General features: G+C 44.8%; 1 protein-coding gene across 2 annotated transcripts in view; it reads left to right on the forward strand.

Moving 5' to 3' along the window:
- The first annotated feature begins 2,328 nt into the window (after positions 1-2,328).
- Positions 2,329-27,546, forward strand: part of LOC119178141 (vacuolar protein sorting-associated protein 37A) — a 57,819-nt gene continuing 32,601 nt past the window's right edge. Inside the window, exons 1-6 of one of the 2 annotated variants that reach the window (XM_075882269.1) lie at positions 2,329-2,461; positions 3,036-3,110; positions 3,180-3,294; positions 13,345-13,433; positions 16,272-16,326; positions 24,381-24,448. In XM_075882269.1, the coding sequence (XP_075738384.1) occupies positions 3,247-3,294; positions 13,345-13,433; positions 16,272-16,326; positions 24,381-24,448 (260 nt within the window). In that variant the 5' untranslated portion in view covers positions 2,329-2,461; positions 3,036-3,110; positions 3,180-3,246. The other variant, XM_037429308.2, reaches the window with a different exon arrangement.

Raw genomic sequence — 27,546 nt, forward strand, 5'->3', positions numbered from 1 at the left:
GATGACGAGTAACCTAAGCCAAGATCCACTCGAGAACTTGTTTGGAGTTGTGCGGCAGTCGTCGGGCTGTAATGACCATCCGACCCCAGAGCAGTTCTTAATTGCTGTCAACTGCCTGAGCTACTATAGCCTAGCTAAGCCAGTGCACGGTGCGAGCGTTACACCATTGGTGCTTACATCACTGCTCGACACTGGAGATGCACACTCGGCAGATGCAACAAGCCTGCAGGAAACAATTGATGACCACATCGCTCAAGGAGATCTTGACGTGATAGAAAGCGCTGCCTGCCATGACAGTATTGCTGCCGCAACTGAGCATTACAGCCTTGTGGAAAAAAAAGTGACTCTCGCCTAGCATATTACATGGCTGGATATGTTGCTAGAAAGTGTGTGCAGAAGTCAGGATGCACTGCTTGTCGTACTTCACTGCTTGTTCCAGCTTCAGAAGAGAAGGAACATGAGTGTTCGGCCTTTACGAACTTTTGCGACAAAGGTGGTTTGTTGTACTCGTCTAAGGAGCTGTTTGACTTCGTTAGCTATTTAGAAGACACATTTACAGACTGCTTCAGCACTAATGAACTGCGCAGTGATAGCATTTTAGATGTGCTGCATCTGGTCAGGGTTGAAGGGAGACCCCTTGGCAACATGCAAAAGCAGTGAAGTCTCATGTGGTAAAATTTTATGTTGTCACTCGATTGCACTTTTTGGTTAAAGGAATCAATAGAGCTAAGGAAGAACGGCGCAGGAGGCTGCAGCACCTAAAGCTCCGTAGGTGCGTGTAGGATTCCCGTACAGCTGAGTGCTCCACTCGTCCTGTTACATACCTGTAACAGTTTTCTTGGTACATAGTATTTACAGTGATTTTTTTGTGCTTTGAAGTTTATCTGTGTACATAGCCAGTGTAACAGTGATACTTCTTTGTATATATGTAAAGCAATAAGTTTTAAGCATCTTTATTTTTATTTTGTTTTCCTTTAAAATGTATCTTTATGCATAGCGTGTGTGACTGATATTTCTTTGTAGGGTATATAGCAGCCGGTTTTAAACATCTTTATTTTTATTTTGTCGTGTCTGTAAACACATTTAATATGCTGTTGACAGGTGGAAAAAACCGCGTCGGTTTATGCCTGGCTTTATCCTCTGGCTAAATTGCAGCTGCTTGTTTCTACACATTGAACGATATTTGTATATTTGCTGCTGATCCAATACAAAGCTAAGGGATGCAGACATCGCTGTTGTCCTTTTAATATGGGGGTAAGAAAAAGCAGTTTTCTATTAGCATCGTTATTTAAAGCATTCCTTCCCGTAGCCGAGGCGTTGTGACAAAAGCACACGTGTAGCTTTCGCTGACGACATTCATTCCAATTTGAACTGCTATTTACAGCTTCGCTTTACTGCGGCCATGCACAGTGAGACGGACAGCACGCGGACTTGACAGTTTCTCTCAATTGGTAAAAAGACAAAAAAAAAAAACGGAATCGCGAAGAACCTACGCAAGGGGCGCATTCGCGCGTCACCGTAGCAGACGCTCAGAGCCGCGAAACCAGTGCAGCAACATTTAGGGGCAATATTATGAGACGAAAGCCTGATTATCGTGTGGAAACACCATTTTTAATGCTACTCTGACAGTATAAATCTATAGCCGTACACCGGTAAGAAACTGGCCGTCGCCAAAGGCGCAGAAGCCCGGCAACGCACGACCGCACGAGCGATGCGCGACCAAGCCGGATTGCTCGTAGCGCCCTCTATCGCAACCGCGTACGGAGCTTCAGGAAAACAGCGGCGGTCGCGCCACTCAACCTATTCTAGTACACTCTAAAAACGCTTAACTGGTACCACCCGCCGTCGTGATGTTAGTGTCGGTCGCGAGCGCCACTGTGCAGAAATCGTTTAAAACTGTAAGCAGGCCAACTCCGCTGGGAGCACGAGCCATTCCTCAGGCATCTTTCTAGAGGAGGCGTTGAATAAAGTAATCAAAACAGCGTCTCATTGGAGACAACGCCAACTTTAGAAAGATGCCTGAGGAACGGCTCGTGCTCCTAGCAAAGTTGACCTGCCTCCAGTTTTAAACAATTTCCGCGCAGTGGCGCTTGCAACCGACACTATCATCACGACGGCGGGCGGTACCAGTTAGGCGTTTTTCATCTTCGACCACGGAGGACTTCCTCCGTGTCTTCGACCCATAGGCGGGCGTCAGTCTATAGTTGTTCGAGACCTGCAACTGTACATTACTGTTTCGGAGGCTATGCAAAGTGTTGCGTTGTTGCACCGTCCGCCACAGGTGACGCTAGCGACCAAAAACATTTTAAAACAAAAGAGAGAAAGGGTGTGGCAGCTGTTTTTCCTCTCATGCGGCAGGCATCCTTCTAGAGGAGGCGTTGGCGCAGAACGACCGCACATCCAGCAGATTGTGCACAAGAATGTTCTACGTCACACACACGACAATGTGATGTCACAAATGGTAAGCGTTCTGTGATGTCACCACGGCACAATCAGTCACTTGATGCAGCAAGTTGATTCGGCTTTGCTAGGAACGAAAATTGTAATTTGTGTTCGTGTGCCGCGGTAATAATGTTTCAAGCTATCTTTGGTCGCCGGACTAATGATGTGAGCCAGCCATCACCGATACAACTGCAAAGACAGCGTCAAATCGCCTCCATCAGGTCTTGTTGTCCCAAGTGAGCGGTGACTATTGTCATTCTGCTCGGTAATATAGCCGGCCACTACTGCTGTTCCGCTTTCTCTGTCATGCAACAAAGTGAACGCCCGGCGAGTTCATTGCAAAAGTTTAAGCACTGCTTGCCTGGCGACTGTGCCGCAGAGCTTATAAAAGCGATCGCCCACGAATGCATGGTAGTACGACGATGGACAGAGGGCGACTTTTCTCTCTCGTTGAAAAGCATATAGAAATGGTTTCCTGATTAGAGTAATCTCAATTAAGGCATGCTGCCATCGTATATACTCGTGAGTAAATCAAAGAGCTCGAAGAAGTGTTTGTGCTCAATAAGCGCTAAACGCAATCGGCTTTTGTGCAGTATCGTGGTTGTCGAAGCCGACAAGGAGTTTCGGATCCCGTTTGTTGCTGAAGGAAATTCCTTCAACCTGGAGATGTGAGTAAACAATTTCGCCGTGCGCTTCGCGTCTGCTATGTGCAGATGGTGATGGTTGTTTTGTTCCAGACACTTGCCGAGTTCCTTTCCCCACGAATGCCCTGTTCTGAAAGTGACGCCGGCTGCTACCCATCCCATGCTCGATGATCAGTACCACGTTACGGGCGTGCCAGCGCTTACTGCGGTACGAATCCTGTTTGAAACTTAGTAGCGTTTACCAACTAGCGTTAAATGTTCTCCATTTACACTTCGTTAAGTGCACCTGAAACGTGCGGCTCAGAGTGACTGGAAGTTCTGCCTCTCAGGCAGAGGAAATGTTCCCGTGTGCAAAAGAAATCCGCTGACGGTATTTCCGAGGTTATTATCAACAGGGGTCATTGTAATTTCGTCAATATACTACATCGACATGAGAATGAAGGTGAAGGTGTTCTGATCAGAAGAAACAAATTGCCACTGCATCAGACTGCACTTCTTACCGAGTGCACTTGGTGTGTGTCCAACAGGCGCGCGTCCACCATGGCAAGATCTGGCAGCTTTGCCTCAAACAGTTTTTACGTAACACATTAAAAGTAACAATTACATGTAATAAATTACATTTTCTAGTAATTTTGTACTATTGTCAATTACTTTTATGAAGTTGTAATGTTTCGAGTAATATTTTTACATCTTGTTGTAACTAATTAGCAGATATAAATTAGTTTTTTTTTTTCAAAAAATAACTTGTCGCCAGTCATCAGCAACAGTCCTCATCCGAAATAGACATGCGACTGCTTTGTAGGCACCTCTGCTCTGTCAGACGGGGGAGGGGCCTTCGTAGCCTATTTTTTTCATTTTTTCCTTGGTGTCTCCTTACTCGAGTGCCAGCAACAGCGTAGCACGGCGCTTCATAGAGGACTTGTACACTATGGGAGGTATTGAGTGAGGCCGGCCCGCCATGTGGCGGCACTTCCGGTTGCCATTGCTGTGGTCCTTCAGCCGGTTTAGCAGTATGGCGCAGACAGTCAGGTGTTCGACAGCCGCTGTGTCGTGCTTGGAAACGTGATTTTTTTTTTCAACTTTGCTTTTCCTGACACAATGGTCAATTGTGCTGTGTATGGATGCAGTTCCCGCTCACGAAACCTTTCCTTGACCTAGGAGCAAGTTCGGAAAAGCCATGCAGGTGGCACTTGCACATAAACATCACAGTTGTGCCTCAGCAGCCGGAGAAAAGCCGCTTACCAGTGAGCGCTAGCAATCCACTCATCTTTTACGTAGCTGCCAATGCGAAATGCATAATAAAAAGTCATACAATTAATGAGGATATTTAGTAACCACACTGTGCAATAGCTGCGGCACACAATGCCATGAAGTGAGAATACGATGAGACTGAACGTTGCTACATCTAAAATTCGGTACATCAGCACAGCTACATATTCCGTGACACAGTCATAAACTGGTTCAAGTTACACAGCAAGTTAAAAAAAAATAAAAGGTCACTGCTCAAGTTCATGCCACCATTCTAATGCACAGCATGTTATAGTTTTGTAAAGAAGTAAATTAGCTTGTTGGTACGCGTGAGTGACGCAGAGACGAAGCATGTTGCTGAGAGTCTCAATACCAACTAGCTTTATTCTTAGTTAGTTCAACTCAGCAGACTCTGGGGCCAGTTCCCCTTTCCTCTCCCTCTCCACACCTTTGTTGGTGGTGCAGAGGGAGGTAAAGCAATGTATGTCTGTGACCCACTGGAAGTGCCACCTGCTGCGTCATGGCGCACTTCAAGTTCACCACAGTACTTGCCCCCCTCGCCTGTCACCTGTCAATCTTCCACAGCGTGTGTGGCGAAATTTCGTCTTTTAGCGAATTCCCTTGTCCGTGTGGAATGTGGTGCTGTTTTGCAGGTATTAGGAGTGTCAGTGGAGGTTGCTGTCGTGGACCAGTTTGTTTCCTTGTGCACCGGCTTGACTCAATCCAGTGACATAGCTTTTTTGCGGACGCAATTTCAATGTTAATCATCTTCTCATGACGAATAGCTTTTAAGGGTCCATCGTAGGTATGTGTAGTGCCTTCGTACTGCATCGCCACGCAAAAAGACGTGGCTACACGACTTCAGTTCGCTGCTCACGTATGTTCTTGTGTAGGATGTCGTGGAGGTGTAGGCCAAGCTTTCATCATGATGTGACATAGGCGCGATGCATACTCACCTGCAGGAATGTGGGCTTGTTGTCGGTCAGGTGCAAAGAACTCACCTGGAAGGCGTAGGATTGTGCCGTAGGCAAGTTCTGCAGGATTGTATCCAACGTCCGCCTTGAACGCTCTGAGTATGCCCCAAAGTACAATAGGCAGTGCTTTGACCCAAGGGTGTTCTTCGCTTGCCATGAGTGCGGCTGTCAACTGCCGATGGAATCGCTCAACCATTCAGTTACTCATCGAATGGTAGGTCGTCATTCTGAACCGCAATATACCGATGAGCTTTGTCGGACTGCTGAATAATGCGGATTCAAATTGGTTTCCTCTGTCAGTTGTGATGGAGAATGGCATGCCGAAGTGACATAGCCAGTGTCTAACGAAAGCACGAGTAACAGTTTTTGCTGTAATATCAAGAATGGCTATAGTCTCTGCCCAACGCGTGAAACGGTCCACACAAGTTAGCAAGTGCATTTGGCCCTGACAGGGTGGCAACGACCCAAAAATGTCGACGTGTACATGGTAGGATTGAGCATCTGGTACAGGAAACATCCCCAGCAGTGTCACGGTGTGACGCTGTACCTTGGAGTGCTGGCACGGAAGAATCTCATGGGTATTTTGTTGGGAGTCACGGTTTATGTCAGGCCATACGAAACATGTTGTGACGAGCTTTTGCGTAGCCAGGATTTTTGAGTATGACATCTTTTGTAGAGATGTAAATACCTCCTGGCAGAAATGCGTGGGCACAAATGGTTATGCCTTGCCAGTAGACGTGTCGCAGCAAAGGCCTTCCGTACCTGGTGAGGGGAACCATTGCAGGTTTAGTGACATTGATGTTTCTAGTCGGTGGCACGATTTGTCATCATTGCGTTAAGCAGCCCCCATTTTGTTCAGGTGCATTTTTGTGAGTGAGGTTATGGCGCTGACTGGGCTACGTGAAAGGGCATCGGCAAAAGCATTGTCGACTTCTTTGATGTGGTGGATGTCAGTGACGAACTCGGATATATATGGTTACTTACGGCCGCCAGGCTCCTGGTGTAGACTTTGACACCATGTGTAGTGGGGATGCCCAAAGGCCAGCTGATGGGCGAATTATGCCAAGCTCGAGCATGTTCGTCAAACTCCTGTCGTGCTACTTTCAGCTTCTGGGGGGACAGGCGGCGTGGGCATGTGTAAACCGGGGGCCTGTGGTAGGAGACATTGTGCTTGACGACACAGCCAGTCTTTGGCAGCCGCATGAGCTCGGGGAACTCTTGTAGGATAGCCGTAAAATGGGCCAATAGTAACATGAGTGTAGGGTTGCAAGGAGGATGCTTAGATGGCTTTTCGCACACTTCTGCTTGTGAGAGGGGATCCTGTACTCCGGTTGCGTAGATCAACAAGCAGTGCGAAGTGACTCAAGAAGCCTGCTCCAAGAACAGCAAACTTCACGTCATCTACCACAAATATTTACCTTAATGTCGTCTTGAAACTAAGGTCCAGTGAGAGAGAGCGGCGCCTGTACGTCGGTATTGTCGTGTTATTTACAGCTTGCAACGGCAACGAGCTCGGGCCTTTGTGATCAGCTGGCAACGCCGGCAGCACACTCACTTCTGTTCCAGTTTCAATGAGGAAGCAGGTGCCTTTCTCATGACCTGTCAAGAAAAAGAATGAGGCGCGACTTTCCTCCATGCCGGTGGTACTTGTTGGCCTCAGAGCTGGCTAGGTGCTTTTCCTGATTTCTTGCATAGGGGCACACAGTTCTGTGCAGTGTAACTGAACTTCCGGTGGTACCAGCACAGCTGTTGCTGTTCTTCTGCAGCATTCCACCGTGTTCTTTGGCTTCCGCTTAACTGCAGTTCCGCGACGGTGTCGGCGAAGCGAGAAATATTTGCCCTAATCTCCAGCAAGGCAGGGATGGCGATGCTTTGGCAACCACTGTGGCAACCGCTGGCATGATCTTGTGAATGTCCGCCTCTTCATAGGCCATGACGTCTATCCGCTTGATCGCGGGCAATCTTTGGAGGAAAAGCTCCAGCACCAGGCGACTGTTGAGGCTTGTTGTACTGCCCGCTAGTTGCTGCATCTGGCACAACAGTTGACTTAATTGGGGGCCGTACAGTTTGGCCTCGCGTAGCCGCCGCTGCAGGCGCTCCGGCTCCAAAGGGGTGAGACGAGGAACCAGTGCCTCTTTTAGCACTCTATACGCATCTTCTGCTGGTGGGGCAAGCAGAATGTCGCGCACCTCACTCTCTGTGGCAGGTGGAATGTTGGCCACTACATAGTAGTATTTGGTGGTATCAGCGGTAATGTGGTGTGCGGTGAACTGAGCTTCACCTGGATGAACCAAAGTACCGGGTCGCTGGTCCAAAAAGAAGGAAGTTTTATGTCTAATACAACCACTATCGGGCTGTCGACAGTGTTGTGTCGTGCCATGTTCGGGACTACGGGTTACCAAATGTTGGTATGTGCAGGTGATGCGGATACGAAGCGTGTTGTTGAGAGTCTGAATACTATCTAACTTTATTGTTCGTTCAACTCTGGGACCGGTTCCCCTTTCTTCTCCCTCTCCACGCCTTTGTTGGTGGTGCAGAAGGAGGGAAAGGAATGTCGGTCGGCGACACGCTGGCAGAGCCACCTGCTGCGCCGTGGCGCACTTAGAGTTCACTGCAACCTTACTCAGCTACCAATGACCACTCAGTTGTCAGCGAGTGCTTTGAGGCACTGTTCCTACACCCAACCGCTGGTGAGATAATTGTGAACTTCCAAAGCCTTGTAAGACCACCTGCTCTCAAGTTATAAAGCTTGTTGCATGGACGAGGTAAACCTTGATGTCTATGAAATCTACATGTGTGCAAAAGATTCACGTCGCACTTCACCTCTGCTTTGTTCAAGTCAAGGGGTCAACACGGCCGCACAGGTGCACCTTTTCCTCGTAGCGTGATTTTTCAGGCTCTGTCAGCCTATGCGTGTAAGCACCTAACCACATGGTAATAGAAGCAAGTCTTCTGAACACTTTATTGCACCATTTTCTTGACAAAAATGTCGGAACAAGCAAAGCCAGGCTTTTCTGTTGTAGTCCTACGATGGCATCTGCTCTCGACACCACGTGTATGGCGACTGTCGCACCGACGACCACTAGTGACCCTTACAGATAATGTCATGTGAATACCTCCTGTAGCATCGACACACAGGGCTGGTGTGCAAGGTGTTCCTACGTTATAAAGCCACCCCCCTACAACCGCTTGCATTGTTCAGTGTAGCAACTGACCTCTTAACAAGGAAATAAGGAATTATCGGTGACGATAATATTGAAAAGCAACTCCTGTAGAAAACTAACAACACGTAACACTATCACAGAAGCCACAGTAAGCCTCTTAGTCTTCACTCAAGGCTCCAGCCTTTCCTCTACCATGCAGGCAGTAACTTGTTCATTGTAGGTTGAGCTCTTGTGTTGACACATTACGGCTATAAAAGTCTGAAATAAACAATGCAGGAGTAATCAATTATGTTTCTGCAATTGCTTAGTTGTTTTTCTGGGGCTATATTGACCATTATTATCAGTTAAACTTGGAGTAAGTACTTGTAATTTGAAGACGCTTGATGTGGGTGAGTTGGTGTAGCATACTGCAAGAAATAAGGACCAGAAGGAATACTTATTACACTCGTAAGTCAGGTTCCCGTGTTTTTTGAATAGCATTTTGTAATCAGTTATTTCATTTCTCCAATGTGTACAGTCTGGTCACGAGACATCGCATCAACGACTAACCCACTTAAAAGCTAACAAGCCAAAGGTAACAAGATGCCTTTGACAGTGACAATTTGACTTATCAAAATGTTGACCAGCTTGTCTGATCCACCTATTCCTGTTTACTAGGTTTGTGCGAATAGTGAATTTTAGGTTCAAAGCGAATTCGAAGCGACTAGTGATTTTGGTAGAATAATTTCTAATCAAATTCGAATAGCATTTAGGACATATAAAAAAAAATGGGCATATTTATCATGACATAACTAACCTTCACAATATTTTTTAAAAATTGAGATAGGGCTTCTATGCAAATGCCTTATTTTTTTTCGCTCTAAGGAAGTCTAAACAACTTCGAGTAGTTGCAGGATTTGACTTTTGGCAGGATGCGAGTCATAACTCGTAAAATACATAACATTTTAAAACTTATTATACTTAGACCATAAAAGCCATCATAACAAGCTTTTAAGCTTAATAAAATGTATTGATTTTAGTGTAATATTTCAGTTTATAGAGGCCCTGCTACATTTTTCAAGTAGCCATGAAATCGATTCACTGAAGAAACTTATTGCCTCGTGAATTCACCACCACAAAAATTTTAGAATTCCTTCTATACGAGCGGAGTTGCAAATTTGTTGCACACTGCAAATGCATTCTTCTCGTCCCGACAAAAACGCTGGAAGCTAAGCTGGGAGGAATGGCACGGGGAAAGAAAAATACGTCCTGCGTGCGTTTTCAGCTTGCAGAATCATTTGCTGAGAGAAATCTTTAGCTCAATTCGAGAATTTATTGTGAATTGCAGGCTGCGTGCTGCGCTATAGTAGTTGGCTATTGTGTTGTCGGGAGCCTCCGCTACCGATTGGCAACGTTTTCTGACAATGCTCAAAAAGTGTTGCAGGGCCATATTAAATTTGAAGGCGAGCTTTGCGGCAGAGCGGATTTCCCCTGAATAAATGCTTTCACAGTTTAGCATCTTTGCAGTGCCTCCTTTCCAGGCGGTACATTTGGATTAATATGCATTTTTTTGTTCCTCGCGAATACTTTGAAATTTTCAATAATTTGAATTCAAATAAAATCTAATTTAAATATCCTACTATTTGTTCGAATATTCGCACAAGTCTACTCTTGACATAACCTCCATAACACATCCATCCCACTTTTACTTCAGTAACTGCAATGATGCAATGAGTCCATTAGTTGCACAGTGGAACATTGGCTCTAGTGGCTAAGGTACTTGGCTGCTGACCCGCAGGTCACGGGATCAAATCCCGGCTGCAGTTGCTGCATTTCCAATGGAGGTGGAATCGTTGTAGGCCCGAATACTGAGATTTGGGTGCAGGTTAACTTAGACCCCCAGGTGGTCAAAATTTCCGAAGCCCTCCACTACAGCGTCTCTCATAATCATATGGCAGTTTTGGGACGTTAAACTGCACCTATCAATCAATGAATCAATCAATCCATTTTCATATCGAGGCCACACAATGTGTATACTTAGATAATAATAATTAAATGCTGCTCTGGTCAGTTTCTGAAACAGCTTCTGTATTGACAAATTCACAACAAAATTGTGCTCTAAACATGCGTGCATGTGTGTACGCATGAGGATAAGTGGTGAACATTTTATGCAGCCTTCAATGTAATGACAGTCTGAAATAGCAAATGGATTGTAGCCAGCGCCTCCTCTATTTTTTCAGTGCCCGGGTGCAGGACCGGATTTCAACGGGAAGCGGCCATTGGTGCTAGTGCGGCGTTTCCCCGCCAAGCGCCGCAACTGGAGTAGAGATGCCGCCGCGGTCGTCTCTCGCGCAAACGAATGTCGTGGCTGAATTCAAAGCTGCTATACAGCTCGGTTTCCGGCTGTATTCACATTGTTTAAGAAGTAATGGAAACATGAAATTCAGAATTTTGAAGCACTTGTTGTTCTGGACACCTAGCTTATTTCAAAGGCATGGGTCGTTCACGACTACATCGAGGTGCACGCGCATCGTCTGCTAGGCCGATACCAGATAGTTGATGCCAGTAATCCGCGGAAGATCATTTTGTCACCATGGCGTTCGCTTTACTGAGAGTTGATTTTTTGACTATCTGAAAGTCGATTTCTGAGAAAAGCCTTTGCTGGGAGCTAATATTAAAAGCTTGGATGCCTAATGTTCCCCGATGCTTGCTACTCTCATGGCGTATAAAATTATGCTCAAGCCTGCAGGTCATACTCTAAATAGCACAAAATGTCACTTGACTTTTTCCAGGGATATAGGTCATCATCCGTTTTCTTCGCAAAGCATTATATGTGTTGCCACCGAGAAAAAGCAAGTGTCAGAAAATGAACTATGGCAGGTGATTTCACCATTTGAGAGCTTAAACAATAAAGTCATTGTGAAATAAACAAGAACAGCTCCATATACCGCGCGATTTTTGACATCATTGCCTATGTTTTAAACAGGCGCTGTTAAAGTCTGAAGTCTAATGCAGACTCTCAACTTGAGCCGAAGTGACAGGCCTGAAAAATGCGGCCTGTGGTCAGTTGCTTGAGCTTGTCTGTGTATTCGTGGACGGATTGTTGTAGCCTTAATATCCGGCTGCTCAGCTCTGTTTCTTTCTTCTTCCCTCTGGTCTCTTAATTCGGTAGCGAGCAGAATAGAGACAAATGCCTGTGTGGTGCCCATGGGCTCCTATTCAGCTTCAAGGCATACTGCTAATGTTGCAAACAGCAGTGATGGCAAGGCGGAGTTGCTACTTATAGACTTATTTGTTGACTGTTCAGATGCAGTGTACTCCCGTTTAGTGATACCAATTGCGTTGTTACCAAACGTGATGGGTAGTCTTCAGCCACTGCTACTTATAATCCATAAAATAGTCGGGTTGTAAATGACGGCTACATATTAAGGTGTAGTACGAAATTTTATTAGGGGACCAATTGTTTTGCCTGATTACTGCAAGCAAGCTCTCCCCGAACACCAGCGGAAGCTGCAAATTCGCGGAGCTACAGCTGTTCAGTGCATTTAGGCAATAGGTTTAATTGCCTCATCAAAAGCGAATATTGATTGCCAGCGGCTTCCGGCATCTTCTCGCGTCGGCGGCATGAACACGAGTGATGCAAGAAATTATCATTAGGTGAAGATGTCATCATATGACGTTGCATATCATGAATGTTTGTAACGTATCGGAAGGTCACATAACTTGATGGCATCATTTAACGTCTTCACTTAGTTGAAATGGGCCAATCATGAGGGCAGTGCATAACCAGCTGAGGGGCAGAAAGCTAGCTTTGTCTCCAATCCTTGAGGCAGTAATAAACTATGTTGGGCACAGAAATATGCCAGAGGGAAGTGAGAAATATTCAGTGCATTGAATCGAAAAAAAGCGAGGATAGTTTTTGCTTTTCAGTCATCTCAGGTGAATCCATAAGGGGACCGGGGAGCTTTTTTTTTTTTTTGACAATCTGATTTTTTTTTAGTCAGATATGCAGAGTGGTTCACAGCAGTAATATACACTGAGGCATGAAAATAATGAGGTTGCAATAGCTTGAAAAAGAAAATAAAATGCGAATGCTATCAAACTTGAACGCAAATATCGAACCGCTAGCACGGCCTGAGGAAGCAAGGTGAAAACAGCGTATGCTCGTGGTACTTTTCATCCGCCCTGCATCCATAAAAGCGGTCAAGAAATACGACTGCAAATTAACCCACATGAAACACGAATTCGCGAGCTTCCTAATATGCGCGGCCATTCAGCGCCAGCATCCTGTAGTCTACTCGCGTAGCGCCATCATGCTGCAACGGCGAGCAGATACAAAGCGCACGCTCAACGACGAGCAGATACGGAGCGCACGCTCAACGACCTGAAAAAAGCGTTCGCCCGGCCAGTGAAAAAAAAAAATAGAGGAGGCCCTGATTGTAGCAAATTGTCTCTTTGGCTGGCTCTATCTCACTGCATTATGCAAGTTGCACCCTCATCATTGCAAGTGTTATGCTAAATAACATTTCTTATTGTGGTATAATTTTCACAAGTACCTTGCAAAAAATAAAATAAAGCGAGACTTATATTCCTCACAAAGCACTAACTGAAAAATTCTTTTGAGCATTAATAAAGAATTAGAAATGAAAAAAAAAAATAGGTGAGCAGTCATTTCACTGTGCTCATATTTTTAGTTTGGTTCCAGCAATCTTGTGTGTGCATTCTTTTGCTAGAAATGTGTGCTACTACAAAGTGCTTCTTATTGCAAATTGGCGAGTACTAACGTCTAAAAAACAAAAAATAAAACACCTTTCTTTGCCTGAATCCATCATAAGTGCAGCATTGTCACTAAGAAAGCCGTATATGCTCATATGCACGTACTTTTTTTTTCAGTTTTCTATGCACACAGACCTTGGAAGAATAATTCAAGGTATTCTGATGGAGTTTCAGAACCACCCACCTAAGCTCAGCACCGCTGCTAGGTGATTGTTTTCCTTTCTGTACTTCCTGTGCACTGTTCATGTTGCATATCTCACATTGAAAAAGAATAGAAAAATGGGCTAGTTGGCAGTTCATATTCCTTTAGTGAACTGGGAGCGTGAGAACACACACAGGAGACAGAAGAACCACGCAACATAAATGCTCTGTACTAGAAATAGAGGATAGAAAGGTGGGCTGATTGGTAGTAGTTTGCGGAACGAATATGAACTACTAACCAGCCCACCTTTCTATCCTGTTGCTAGGTATTTCTATTACAGAGTGCTCGTGCTGTGTGGTTATTCCTCTGTTGTTTGTGTGTTACAGTTTGCCCAAAGAGCATGTCTGACATTGCAGCAGTTGCATTGTGAAGCATTGGAAGTAACCTCTTTTTTCAAGCTTACTGTATGGCCTTAAGCCATGTACCGAAAGCTGACATTATTAACAAGCCTTGTTGCAGAGCTCCTGGCTGTGCAGGAATGTCTTTAGTTCACTTCTATGATACAAAAAAGTGCAGGCAGTTGAGTTTTCGTTTATACACACCCATAATTATGAAGCTAAGAAAAGCATGGAGTGTGTTGTTCCTAAATTTTGTTCGAGTGTACTGGCTGTGGGAAGAGAAGTTGGAGAAAAAAAAGAAGACACATTGCGTGTGGTGCATTCCCATTTGCAGTTTCGTAATGATTTTCTTGGTTGCATAACTGGGATAACCCTACGAGCGTTGGGGGGTGGGGGTGCTGACCTCGTATTCTATGGGAAGGAATCAAATCTGCCAGAGTCAAAATCCTTGCTGTAGTAATGTGCTAAGAATGAGGAAGCTGCGATGACTGGCAGTATAAGGAGTGCTTACTTGAAATATCAAAATTAAATAAAGATTATTGTTACAGGTAGCATTTTTTTCATCCTGGAAAAAAAGATCAGCTGATATTGCATTTCAGAAGCTACATTTATTGTAGACTTGCGTATTTAGGCGTGCTGTAAATGTGAAAATGCTAAAAATTATAAGTATTGTGCTTGGCTGCAACAGCAGAATCTTTGTATTAGTATATATATTCCATATGGGATGGTGCTGCTGTTCGAACCTAAACGCTCCAAACTACATGGCGAGCCATTGATATCTTTGTGGCATTGTGTTTAAGGAGCCCTGCAGCGCTTTTTGAGCATGGTCAGAAAATGCTGCCGACAGGAATTTGAGGAAAAACATGAGAGCCGAACGTTATAGCACGACACATGGCCTGTAATTTACAATTAAAGCCAGCTGTTAATTGGTTCTTGTTGTCTCTATAAATGATGCCATTTACCCAAATTACTGTGTCATATATCGAAAATCTGTGGTCATTGGCTGATTTAAGCACCTTGAACTGCATAGTTAGCCTGCCTCATGCCCGCGTGCGTGCATGATCACACTGAAAGTCAGCTGCGTGTTGGAAGGAAAATGCTCAGGGTCAGGACATGCACTAACCAAAGGACGCATCTTCTGTTCGTCCCCCTCCCTGCACAGCCTTCAATGCACTCGCTGGCATGAAAGGAGAGAAAAAGCACTTCAACTCTGCTTATACCTGAGGAATTATAAACATATTTGCGGCATGTGATTTGTGAACCCTCATGCGCTAATAGTGACTTTCGTACATCATAACTTAAAATAAATGTGGCAGGGTCCCTTTAAAGAGACCTTAAAACGGTCTCTTGAATTTTGTCACTGTTTGTGCTACAACTTCGCCAAGATCATTTGCACCAAAAATTATGCAAGACACCTTGTATCAATGTGGCTATGAGCAATTATGTGTTAATGCTTTTCTTCTCAGCACTGCCTTCTTTGACTTGCCAAATGCACAGTGCACTTGACAAGGACAAAGCACATCATGGAATGGTTAAGAACACTGTCATTCTCATTCCCATTTTTAGTCTACTGTACGCTGACAGTCTGCAGACAGCAGGATGTGTGCAGACATACAAAAAGTATTTGAGAATGATCATCAACAAGTGTAAAGCTGTATCTTGAGGGATGAAGTTGCAGCAATAGACGCGTGGATTCTGGTGTCTATTGGATTGTGAGAGCCGTACACTAATTGCACCAACAAAATGAAGCGACTCTGTTTGCAGCTGCCTTACACAGTGTCGCTGCTTTGAGGAATCAATAGATTGATTTAAGGAAGTGAGGAATCGATTTGAGGAAGTGAGGAATCAATAGATTTGAAACACACATCACAGCTAGGGCGCATCATGGCATCTGAAAAAGGAAATTTTAAGATAAGCGTTGTTGTACAGCTCACGTCGGCATAGAATTTCCTATAAATACATTAGAGGCAACTCTGGTGTCTATAGGAGCTGCAACGCATGGCGCATCAGCAAACATGGGAATGATGGGTAGCTCACAAATTTTGTCCAATCTTGGCTCTTTTAGCTTCGTTTGGCTCCATGTCGCCTGAACCCACTTTGCTGCTCGACAAAGTTCAGCAAAGGTATAGCAGTTACACTTCACCACCTTAACCTTTTAGGCTCACCAATTCAAATCGGTTCACGAAGTTCACACAGTATGTTCATTTATTCGAAACAAAATCAAAACACAGCGATAAACAAAGCCACAAGTGCGCTTCTGTGCGAGACACAAGCACCATGCGACAAAAACAACTTTACAGGGGGTGTCAGCATCCTCGCACACTTGACGCAGGAATTTTGAATTAGTATGCCAACGATCCTTAGGACTCACTTTGCTAGCTGAACGGCTTAGTATGCAGTCATCAGATTTTTTTCAGGTATCCCTCTATCAACACAGTTAAAGCAAAGCTACTATTTTGAGGTGTTCATGCTGCAGCGGCTGCAACCCGTTTTCATGTTTTCAGGACATTGCCCCCACTGCTAACCTCATCAGGTTTTGGAGAGCCTTCTGCAACACTGGTGAGGTGTCCTCTGCATTTTTTCTGTCGGCTTGTTATTTTTCACACCAGCTAGTAACAACATGGCGGGACAAATACACTTCATTTGTTCATGTTTAGCACTTGTGTATATTTTTTTAAGCGTGATAATAATAACTGATATTGTGTCTAACAAAGAAGAACGAGCCCATGAATTTACACTTCCTTCTTTTTGGGGGGGGAGGAGGGGCAGAGAGTATGACATCATATGGTGACAGCATTTCCTACTTGGCTGGTTATCCCTTGTCATTTTTGTTTGTAGTTTTTCATGGACTAGCATTTGCTCTTGACATTATGAATGCCACCTCAGCTAGCCCAACGATTCATGCTAGTTTGAGTTGGGACATCCAGTTTGTTACGTCACAGACATCGCACAAATGGGGTTGTCCATATTCAGAACGAATGTGACTCAACATGGCTGCACTCTGCTGGGCACCACTGCATTAGACGCGGCCGTGCATTGAAGTAGTGTGGCAATGAACTCTCTGGTGCTCTGGGGAGTGCAGCTGCACTTTATCATGTTCATTGCAAGTGTAAACAACTCTGTACCACTGCAGAATACATCATTGCCCACAAGACATTTCAATATGTCAATTTTGATGATCAAGAAAAGAAATTCCTTTCAGTAATTTAACCATTTCGACCAATGAAGAACTGTTTGCAAATATGAACATTAATGAGAACTAACAGATAATAATGCCAAAGAAAGTGTGTTATTACACTTATACCTCATCATAACAAAGTTGCATACTACACAAAAATAAGTTTGTTATATCTGAAAATTCATTATAAAGGTCTATTTCTAACACTATATCTATTGCAAGACCATTTTTTATTTACTTCATTATAACCCATATTTTGCTATATTTGGGCTCGTTATATCAAGGTTTGACGGTACAGTTAAACCTGGATATAACGAAATTGATGAAGTCTTGGAAAAATTTGTTATAAAGAGGGTTTTGTTTATGCAGGTTATAAAGGCACAAATTAAATAAACACGAAAATTAAACAAGAGGGTTTCTGAAGGAGAGCTAACCGAAAACACTTATTTTACAGTATAAGGCTGCATTATTATTGTGGTATTGCAATAGCAATAATAGCATAACAATAATAACATGGGTACACTTGGCGGGTTTTTATTTCGGCACCACGTTCCGTAACAGGTCCAAGTTGATACGATGCCCCAGTGCATCGTAACTTTCACCAGCAGGTAAAAGCGCGCGAGTGCTGCTGAAGCAGAGATCAAATCAGTCGGCTTATTCCTCTCACCTAGACAGTGGTAAGATAACATCTCTCACATGTTAGAACTGCCGTCAAATGCTCAAACAGAGAGTAAACCACCGGTCTTGAATGAGCATGAAACAACACGGAGACGACGAGGGAATTGATCGAGTAGCAGTAATGAACTTGGATTTTAAGGGTGGTCGTGGTCGCTGGCACACTTGCTATCTCGGCAAGTATCAGTGCGGTTTCAGCGTGAAGTGACTGTGTGAAAAAAGCACTTCTTCTTGGAGAGGCCCTATTCGCTCTCACCAGCATTTTGTGGGAGTTCCGCGATATCCGATTTTAAAGAATTGGCTGCAGCCTTACTTCATATACTATTACAATTTCTTGCTATCGTGTTCATTGCATTGCATTCATCGCGCCATCGTGTTGCCAGAACTAATCAGCTAGTCGTGAAAGCTACCAGCCTGCAAACTCGCAGCGCAAGACGGAAGCGCGTGACGAGTCGACCTATGAAGAGCCATCGTCACCGTGGTCTCAGAGAATTTCCATCAACGCCAAATAGGACATCCCCTCGATAATGACGACACGGTTGTCCGAAATTAAGAAAAGTCACAGTTTTGTCGCAAGGGGGACGCAATTAATGACTGCAATAGCAACAAGTTTGAATGTAACGCTAAGAATGGCAAGCAGATCGAAACGTGCAATACGCTGCTCATGCACAAAAACAATTCACAGGACAAGAGCAAATTAACGTTTACCGCTTGACACTTAACGGGCTGTTCAAACAAAAACGAGGCTTGAAGGGTAATCACAGGTTCAGATATGAGAACGTACTGAGGTACTTGTTAGTTCGCAGTTTTTGAAAAGCGCACTCTTTTCGCAAACGGCGCATGTCCAGCGAGCGAAGTAATCTTTGTGCGCCCGGCAGCTAAACGCATTTGTTCCGGTCAAAGTCGAAGGCGTTATTTTCCCCGCCGAAGGATAAGCGCGCGCACACTGCCATCTAACCTCCCCTCCCTCTATTTGCGGGGCAAAGTACGCGTGGAAGATAAGCGCGCATCGGCGCATCGTGACAAACTGCGTGCCGAGCGCGGGTGGCTTTTTTTTTCTTGAGTTTTCATATTGGATATGTTCATATACGGTGAATGACGGCGGCGACGGCGATAAACCAGATGGGACTCTCCGCATAAATGCTATGGCAATAAAAAAAAATAAAGCTGAACGTCACCAGTGGCCACACCATGCACGCGCAGTGAACTATGCACGCGTGCACGGTGTTGAAAATGAACAGCGAACGACACGAACACGGATACTGCGGAAAACTATTCAGTAAAGTTCCTTCCATATGCAGCGCGGTCCCACATATGTGACGCTAACTAAGGCATAGCACTGCCAGCGTGCGAAAGTAGTTTTCTTTCTCTTTTTTTTTTCATTTTGGTTTGGAGTGGGGGGGGGGGGGGGCGCATTTGCGCATGTGCCCAGGGTGGCGAGAACGGCAGCAACGCCAGCTCAAGAAATGCAAGCCTGCCCGCCCGCCACGTGCTCACGCAATAACGAGCGCTTGCTCTACCTGGTGCACCGTGCTACAGTGGCTAGAATAGGAAAGTTGGATGAACGCGCAAGTTAGCGCGTAACACCTTGGGAGGAAACCGCCAGGTGATACTGGCACACGTTTGCACGTCACCCAAGACGGCGATGCATTGTGCAAAGACGGGAATCAACCACACGCGCAGGCAATGTGAAACATTTAAATATATTTTGTCGCTCGTGCATGGCCTCAAATAGCGACCGAGAAAATATGTTAATTAGCTTCTAGAGCTAATTAACAGAAAAAATTCAAATGCGCACACATTCAGGGAGTTCCGATCACAGTCGTTTGGACAGGCCGGTTGAACGCAAGAAGCACAGGAGCGCCTTCACAGCTTTCTTCTGCGACGTAAAGCCCTGTCGGTAGCGCAGGATTCTTTCTTCCGAAAGAGTCTGGTTGTCCAGTTCATCTAGTGCATTGCAGAGTGACTGTCTCTGCGAGCAGTATTGTGGGCATTCACACAGAATGTGCCAAGTTGTTTCGTCACTGCCGCAATGGTCGCATGCAGTAGTGTGAGCCATTCCTATGCAGAATGCGTGCGCATTGGTAAATGCGATGCCCAACCATAATCTGGACAGCATAGTAGCATCTCATTGGCGTAATTCTGGAGGAATTTAAAGACTGAAAAGGGTCTAAGGTACATAGCCGTGCACGGACGAAATGTGACTCGTTCCATCGCTACGTGGTGCGCTTGCAAGCAAGCTTGCGGAGTTTCCGTGCAGCGTCAGTTCTGGAGAGAGGAATTGATATTTCACCGCTTTCAGTATGGGTAGAACGAGCAGCTCGATCGGCCCTTTAATGGCCAATTATTTCACAATGACTTTGAAGCCATTGAAAGGCTATTTCACGTTCTTTCTCCATGAATTGGTGAGTCTTTTCTGCAATCTCGAATACCAGCTGTTTGTACGGGCCGTGGCGCAAAGGTGATAGCTTCTAAAATTACAGGATGCCTATGCGGGTGCGCGACTGAACTGAAATCTCGACAGGGTGCCGAAATTGAACACGTGATGGCACTGAAACATTTTATCGATGTGAAGTGGTAGAGTAATAGAACGTTGAACTCAGTTGTGAGCCATTGCTTGCAACACCTTCCATGGCGAATCATCGTTTCATCAAGCAGTAATCTGTAAATAAAGCCCCATCATTCGTAACGTCAAACTCAGAGACGATATTCACGAGTGGTATCTAGATGAAAACCTTTTATTTTCTGCATGCTGGTCATGCAACGCATTTCCAAGTAGGGCCTCACTATCTGTTTACAACAACGCATTCTTAATAATTGGTAGTGCCTCTTTTTTATTCCCAAATAAAAAGTTCTATAGTTCACAAGCGCCCCACATAACATTGGGCTGCAAACTTAAGTGACGCGCCTGAGCTTTATGTACTTCCTCTTTTCACGGGAAGATGCTCACTCTTTGTGGAGTGAGCATCTTTGTGGTTGAGCAAATGGGTGAGAAGAAAAAACTTCACTTGATTGGTGAGGCTCGGACCATGTTGTAAGTAGCCCAGTGTGACTTTTTTTTTTTTTCATGCAAGAAACAAGCTTTTCCAAGCCCTCACTATGAAGTTCGCTCTAAACCACTTTGAAAAAGTGAATTCAAGGGCGCCTACAAATGCAAAAAGCTTCTCCGAAAGGCCTACACATAGGCATCCGCACGAAGGGGGCAAAGGGGGCGGGCGTCCCCCCTAGTCACCTGGGAAGGGGGTGATAAATCTGCTCTATACATTGACGAGGCGGCAGGGTACTCTTTTAGAAACCTAAAAGGGAGACCCAAAATCTGCCTCATACACCAATTTTATAGGGCGGGGGCACCCTGCAATGAACCTTTGCCCCCCCCTCCTCCAACAGCAAGCACGCCTATGGGCCTACCCCTTTCAATGCCGACAATTTCGCCGTACACAGTGTGCTGCTCTTTTGCTTATATGTAAGTAGTATGCAGTGCAGGCGCACGCGCAAATAAAGTATTCAACATTTTGACCGGGGACCAGTCTTTTAGTACAGCTGGCTGGCAGGTGCAGTTGAAGTGCTGGGAAGTGTATCTCTCGTTGAAGTGGAACTCGCACACTGCAGAGTTTTCTCTAAGCAGCTTGTCAGCGTGTGGTATCGCTCTCCGCCACTGCGCAAACAGAGCTTCATCCTTTGGAACGCCCAAGAATGCATGCTTTTTTTTTTTTTAGCTGACTTGTACCGGGACTGCACCTCGGGACCAAGCAATCACTTTGTTCTCGCGCCATGAGAGTGCATAGAGAAAAATTGGTGTCAGAGTGCTGCCGCCGCAATCAAAAAAAAAAAAAAAATGAGGACAAACGCGTTCGAGGAAACTGTCGGAAATGTGCGAACAACGTATAAACGACTGCGCGCGCCCCCACGCGTCTCCTCCTCAAAAGTTTGTGGGGGTGCTAACACCCCTGTACAGTTGTTTGGGCTGCGTGGCGCACGTGTCTCGCCCAAAAGCCGCATTTCGGGTTACAGCTACTGGGCGGTAGGTGGCGTTGTGTTTGCGAGCAGTGATCACCACTATCATCATCATCGTGGTATAGCGCCGGCGGCGAGCGAGAAATAAGCTGGTTTCTTCTGCACGTGGCAGTTGCCGCAAACGGTTGTCTCAAGTGTGGGTCCCCGGTGCGTGGCGCCGCGGGCTGCGTGTTGGGGGCCCTCGTGGTAAGTCAAGCGTTGGTGACGTCGCCTTGGGTGTGTTATTGTGTTGGTCATGTTTTGTCGTGTTGTTTAATATTGTCTAAGGATGTCTTAGCGTGTTGATCTCGATTGATGTATAATTATGCAGCTGATGATATCCTCATTCTAAATTAGTTAAATAAATGCGTGTATAGTTTGGTTTGTACCGACCGCGTCTGCTGTGTTCGTTCACTCCAAGAGTGTGGCGCTTTCGCCACCTTCGATACCGTACAGGCTTCAGTGCGCTTCGTAGGTGCCGCTTCCCGCTCATCACACTTCCCTATTCTAGCCACTGTAGCCGTGCGCGCTTCACCGCTGGCGGGGCAGCCGCCGAAGATGCATGCTCGTAACAAAATGCGGAGCAAAATTTCTAGATTGTCCATCGAGAAAATTCGTTATATGAAGGTTGTCTGCGGCTGTTACTTTGTTTCATAGAGGTCACAAATACATGTGCTTCTATGGAGCAAAGACAGGGAATAGAAAAACGTCGTTATATCAAGAATTTGTTATATGGAGGTTTAACTGTAATAGTAAATGTAATGTAAATTTGTAGAAAGGTGTGGGGTCCCAGTGAGAGTGCCATTGTTAAAATGAATGGACACAGTCACATGGTCAGGCCAACCAAAACACATGTTTGTTTATTCACTTGCTTTTACAACAACAATATTGCCAACCGCATCAAATATGTCACTAGTGACACACTAAACAACTTTACACAATATTTCAATACAACACACAAACAACCTTTTAAAAAATACCGCAGGCAGTCAATTCACTTTCAGGGATTCATGGGAGACGACCTACGATGCCGTCCCCGTAGACCCACTGCAGGATATGTCCATTCACAACAGCTGCCAAACGCTATAGGGACTCTTTAATGTTTTCTGTGCGACCACCTAACCTCACTGCCGGGCAATGCTGCTGGCACTAACGGGCTAACCATGATGATAATGATGGATGATGGTCACGTGCAAGCACAGCGCCACCTCCAGCTGGGTAACTATTGTGGGAATTCAAGCCTCCGCACCATTGCTCGAAGCCATTTTTCCTTGTATAATTCTCGCGTCGCTTCTCTTCCAAACGGGACGGATGGCGGCTGATCATAAATCAACGTCACTTCGCTACCATTCCCGCCCCTTAAAGCTTAACAAGGAGTCCCATTGGCCCAATTTAGTGGGATTCGGACCTTTCTCGTGCTCGCTCGACAAGCATGGGCACGAGACGGGGTTCGGGAGACCACTTCGGGACTTCGGAGGGTGCATATGCGTTTTGGCCTCTCTGGCCGGCGGTGATCTTTTGTCCTTTGTTCTTCGTCGCTGCCGGCCAGTGGTTATGTCGTTTCATCGGGGCCCCAGTCCCTGCGGGCGCACGCTCTTTTCCGCTGTCTCGAAGTCCCGAGGCAGCGCCTTGGGATCGTGCACCGTATGGTCTTCTCAACTGTTGCTATGTATGTCTATTCTGATTATTCTGCATGCTCTGGGGTGCGCGATCGCGGGAGCGCTAGCCAAAGGGTAGGTCTGCACTTCGAAATTGGTTCTTTGTCTATTTGTCTGTTTGATTGTTCTATATAAGTACGCCATTTGCGGTGACTATTCGATGTATCGGGTAACTTGTATTATATAATTGGCGTGCCTGTATATTTATGTCACGTATGATTGGGTTATATCGAATGATTGATGTTTTATTGCACTGAATTCCCGGTAATAAACTGGCTATTTGGAAAGCGTCACCTGGGTTCTCCCTCGCTGCACGTGCGCAGGCTGCCCGTCCCTTTGTAGAGATGGTCTGAACTCGCATGCGCAGTTGTACGAACGGGTATATATACACGTTGCGACGAGACGGACGAATGAGGACACGACACCCCTGCTTGGAGCTCTGAGTGCTTGAACCCGCTGTGGTGTACGATGGCAACACATATAATAGAGAGAACGACACCACACTATTAAATCTAAATGCAGATTATTCGCCGGACACACACACGCGATAAGTTGCAAATGGCCCTACAATATGTGACAGCACCCCCACAAGGGAAAGTGGATGAAAAGATAACTTGCCGTGGGCAGGAACCAAATGTGCGACCTTCAAATAAGGCATCCATTGCTCTACCAATTGAGCTACCACAGTGGCCATACCCTCATCCACTCCATGGGGTATATATGTGCATTTAAGCCTGGAAGCGTCAGTCAGCACTGCCAGTAGCCATGACAGCAAGGCCCATTTGCATCATCTAGCATGTGATCTTATTACGAGCTGTCAGCTGATTAATTCTCGTATACTACCTGATGGCACCAAGCCAGAATGAAACCCTTGCTATGAATGAACGAATGAAGTGCAAATTTAAGGGCTCATTTTTCTTTGTTAGACAAAATAATAATGGGAACTAATATACAGTAATGCCGAGAAAAGTGTAGGAGATGTTGTCAGTAATAAATTTAATGTAACTTTTTAAAAGAACTTAGCAGAATGGCTTCCAAGTTCTTTAAAAAGAACATTTCTGTTTTTTTTTTTTTCACATATACTCATGAGTGTTTTGCTTTTGGAACAGAATTCCTGCTCAATTCCTTTCAAAAGTTCGATGTCACCTTGCCAGTTTCCTCAGCTCCTCAAGCTAAGGTAAGAAAAACATCTAAACAGACCCGATTAAACAGTGGAACAGAAATGGTGTCATGAAAACATTCTTTTTTGCATATTTATGCACATGTGACAAAAGGACTGCATTGTTATTTACTGTACTAAAGAGTTATACAAACTATTTTGCTATATGGTGGTTTTGGGACGTTAAACCCCACATATCAATCAATCAAAACTATTCTGCTATATGAGAATAGCTTTTTGGACTGTAAGTAGAATGCATGCAAAATTTAAACAGGATATGGTTTCGTGTTTCATTATTGTAACTAAGGCATCAAGGCCTGCCAGAAGAAAAACAAAAGGCTGTGTTGTAATTTCCTCCTTGAGAACATTATAAGTAATGGCCGCGCGCGGCTCAACATGGCACGTGCACTGCCAAGTTTACTGCCGGGGAAAAGCGTCATCGAGCTTGCGACAGATATCGCACCTCGTCCATGGCTTTGTGACGTGGGCTTTTTCCTTTGCTGCCTGTCTTACATAAGCGTGGCGGGTTTTCCTCATAGTTGATTTCTCGGCGACAAACGCAAACTTCGTATCACGCACGCTGTTCTTGGTTCAGTGCGATTATTTTCTGTCTTGGCCATACTTCCCACGACAACGTCCCAAATGGCAGGCATGATAGCGTAGGTTATACTTCGATAGCATTTTCAAGCTATCTAAAGTTGAAGACTGGTACTGAATCAACGAAACCCTTTGCGGTGGCTGCACTTGATTGAAAGGGATACACATGGTTAATGAAAACAAGAGTGACATGTTTAGCACTCGAATGGTGGTTCGAGGTTTGATTGCGACATCTTGAAATTGGGGTGCATGCCCATGAAATTGAACAATTGGTGTCTCTCAGGGCGTGAAATTGCGAATGGGATTCCACATAGATTCTGTGTCATGTGCATAATAAAGGCTGTCTGAGAAGTAGTTGGCGAATTTTAGCAAGGGTGTTTTCTTTTTATATACACTGTCTCCCCATTTCATGTTCATTTCCTTGGCAGTGCGGGTCTTTGGGGGTTAAATTTTTATAACATTCGAAAATTTAACTACTTGTAAGCACCACACATCACATGCTTCGATTCTCGGACACGCAAGGCTGCACGCTCAACACATTTTCCGCAAAAGTGGCCCTTGAAAAAGGTTGTCTTGGTTATAGTGCCGTACCGCTTATAGTGCGTTCATATTCGACTCCTGCGACTTGCATTATAACATTCTATACTGTAGTATGAATTTCAAAACCACCTGACGTGGTTTTCTTTATTTAGTGTTCCATTGTTGCCGTGGCATCACCTGATGTTACTGTGTAGAAATTCTATAAGCAGTTTTTGTAGCAGTGCTCACTATTTAAAACAAGATATGTGTACAGCCAGTTTTAAAATTTTATTTATTTATTTATTTGTTTATATTTACTCATCTACATATAGTCCCATCTTGCTAGCAAGTAATTGCTGGAGTGAGTATATACATACACTAAAAATACAATATGAAGAAGAGTTTATCCATTGAAAAAGGAAAGGAAAGTAAAGAAATAAGTCAGGAAAGCATACACGATTCATCGGTGAATGAAGTTTGGCAATTTTTCGACAAATTCGTCATTGGACAACTCGCACAAGGGGCCATGAAGACCATTTCAAATGTCAATATTATGACAAAAAAGGAAAGCATAAAGCAATCAATGGATGATTTCAAAGCAACTATGTTGAGGTGATGACCACTTATGGTGACTCGAGATGAAGGGTTAGCAAAAGCAATATGTGCATTGATAATTGTTTTTCCGTGAGGAATTTTATGCAGCAGGACAAGACGGTCACAAGCATGTCTGTGGGCCAAATGTCTTAGCTGCAGCTTGTCAGCATGCAGTGCTAGTGAACAATGGTGATCATACTATTACATATGAATCTGATGGCCTTTTTTCTTAATGGACTTTAGCATATTGATGTGGTGACCACACAACGGATGTGTACTCACGTAGCAGCTTTATGAGCATAGGTCAGCAAAACTCGTGAAATATATTTTAAACTGAGAGCTCACTTGCACTCTGACTCGCCAAAATTTTCCCGAGCTGGACTCGCTCAGACGTGTAGCTTGATCGGAGTCTGAGTGTGTCAACTCATGAGTCTGTTAGCGTATAATTAGCTTCTCGACCATAGTGTTAATAGTCTTTAACCCTTATATCTCATATGATTGGTGCCCTGCTTGGTGTCTTTAGATATATAGTACCTTTTAAAAAGGTTGTGATAGCTCACAAACCAGTTGGGTCGTTTTTTTCTTTTGAAACAGGTGACAACATAAGATATGCATAACTTTCCTGGAAGAGTTGGTGGGGGCGGGGGTCAAGCCACCCATTGCCCCCCCCCCCCCCCCACATAATACACACCTGTGATGAACAAATATTGACATGGTCTATGAATATGAATAACACTGCTTTGAAATGCGTGTGAGTGGATGTGCGTATAAATGTGAATCCAAGTAAAGCCATGCTGATGATGAGTGGATAGGACCATAGGTCAGGACAAAAAATAATGTAGAACTAAATCAGGCTTGCTCAAGAAATATCTTGCTCTTTGGACTCACTCAGACTCATACACCAAAATTTTCCTGACAGGAACTCACTCGGACTCACACTCAGGAAAATTTTTTTCAACAGGACTTATTTACACTCAAGCTCATAGAAATATTAGTTCCTAAAATTCATACTGACTGGAAATCACGTCTCGATCTGAGTATGGGTGAGTCCAAGTAAGTCGACTCATCAGGAAGTTTTCCAACCCATGCTTATAAGTGATCTGTACGCCGCCAGTTCACATTCTTTTTTACGCATCTCTAAGGTATCTCTCAAGATGACCCAGTTAACTTAGCACCTTGTTGGTTATGTGCTTAATGTGAGCATGCCATTTAGATATCTAAATGTGTCTTTACTTTCAAGCTTCTGGTCCTAATAAAAATGTAGCGTTCCTACTTAAAAGAACGGAACAGAATTATAGCCTCAGTATAGAACTGGCGTCCATCTTAATCTGCTTTATTCCTCCCTTCATCCATCTCTTCTTTCCTGCCCCGGATCTCGTGCTTCTCCTTCTCCTGTCTCACCGCTC

The sequence above is a fragment of the Rhipicephalus microplus genome, chromosome 2, assembly GCF_043290135.1.
Source record: "Rhipicephalus microplus isolate Deutch F79 chromosome 2, USDA_Rmic, whole genome shotgun sequence".
Classification (NCBI taxonomy): domain Eukaryota; kingdom Metazoa; phylum Arthropoda; class Arachnida; order Ixodida; family Ixodidae; genus Rhipicephalus; species Rhipicephalus microplus.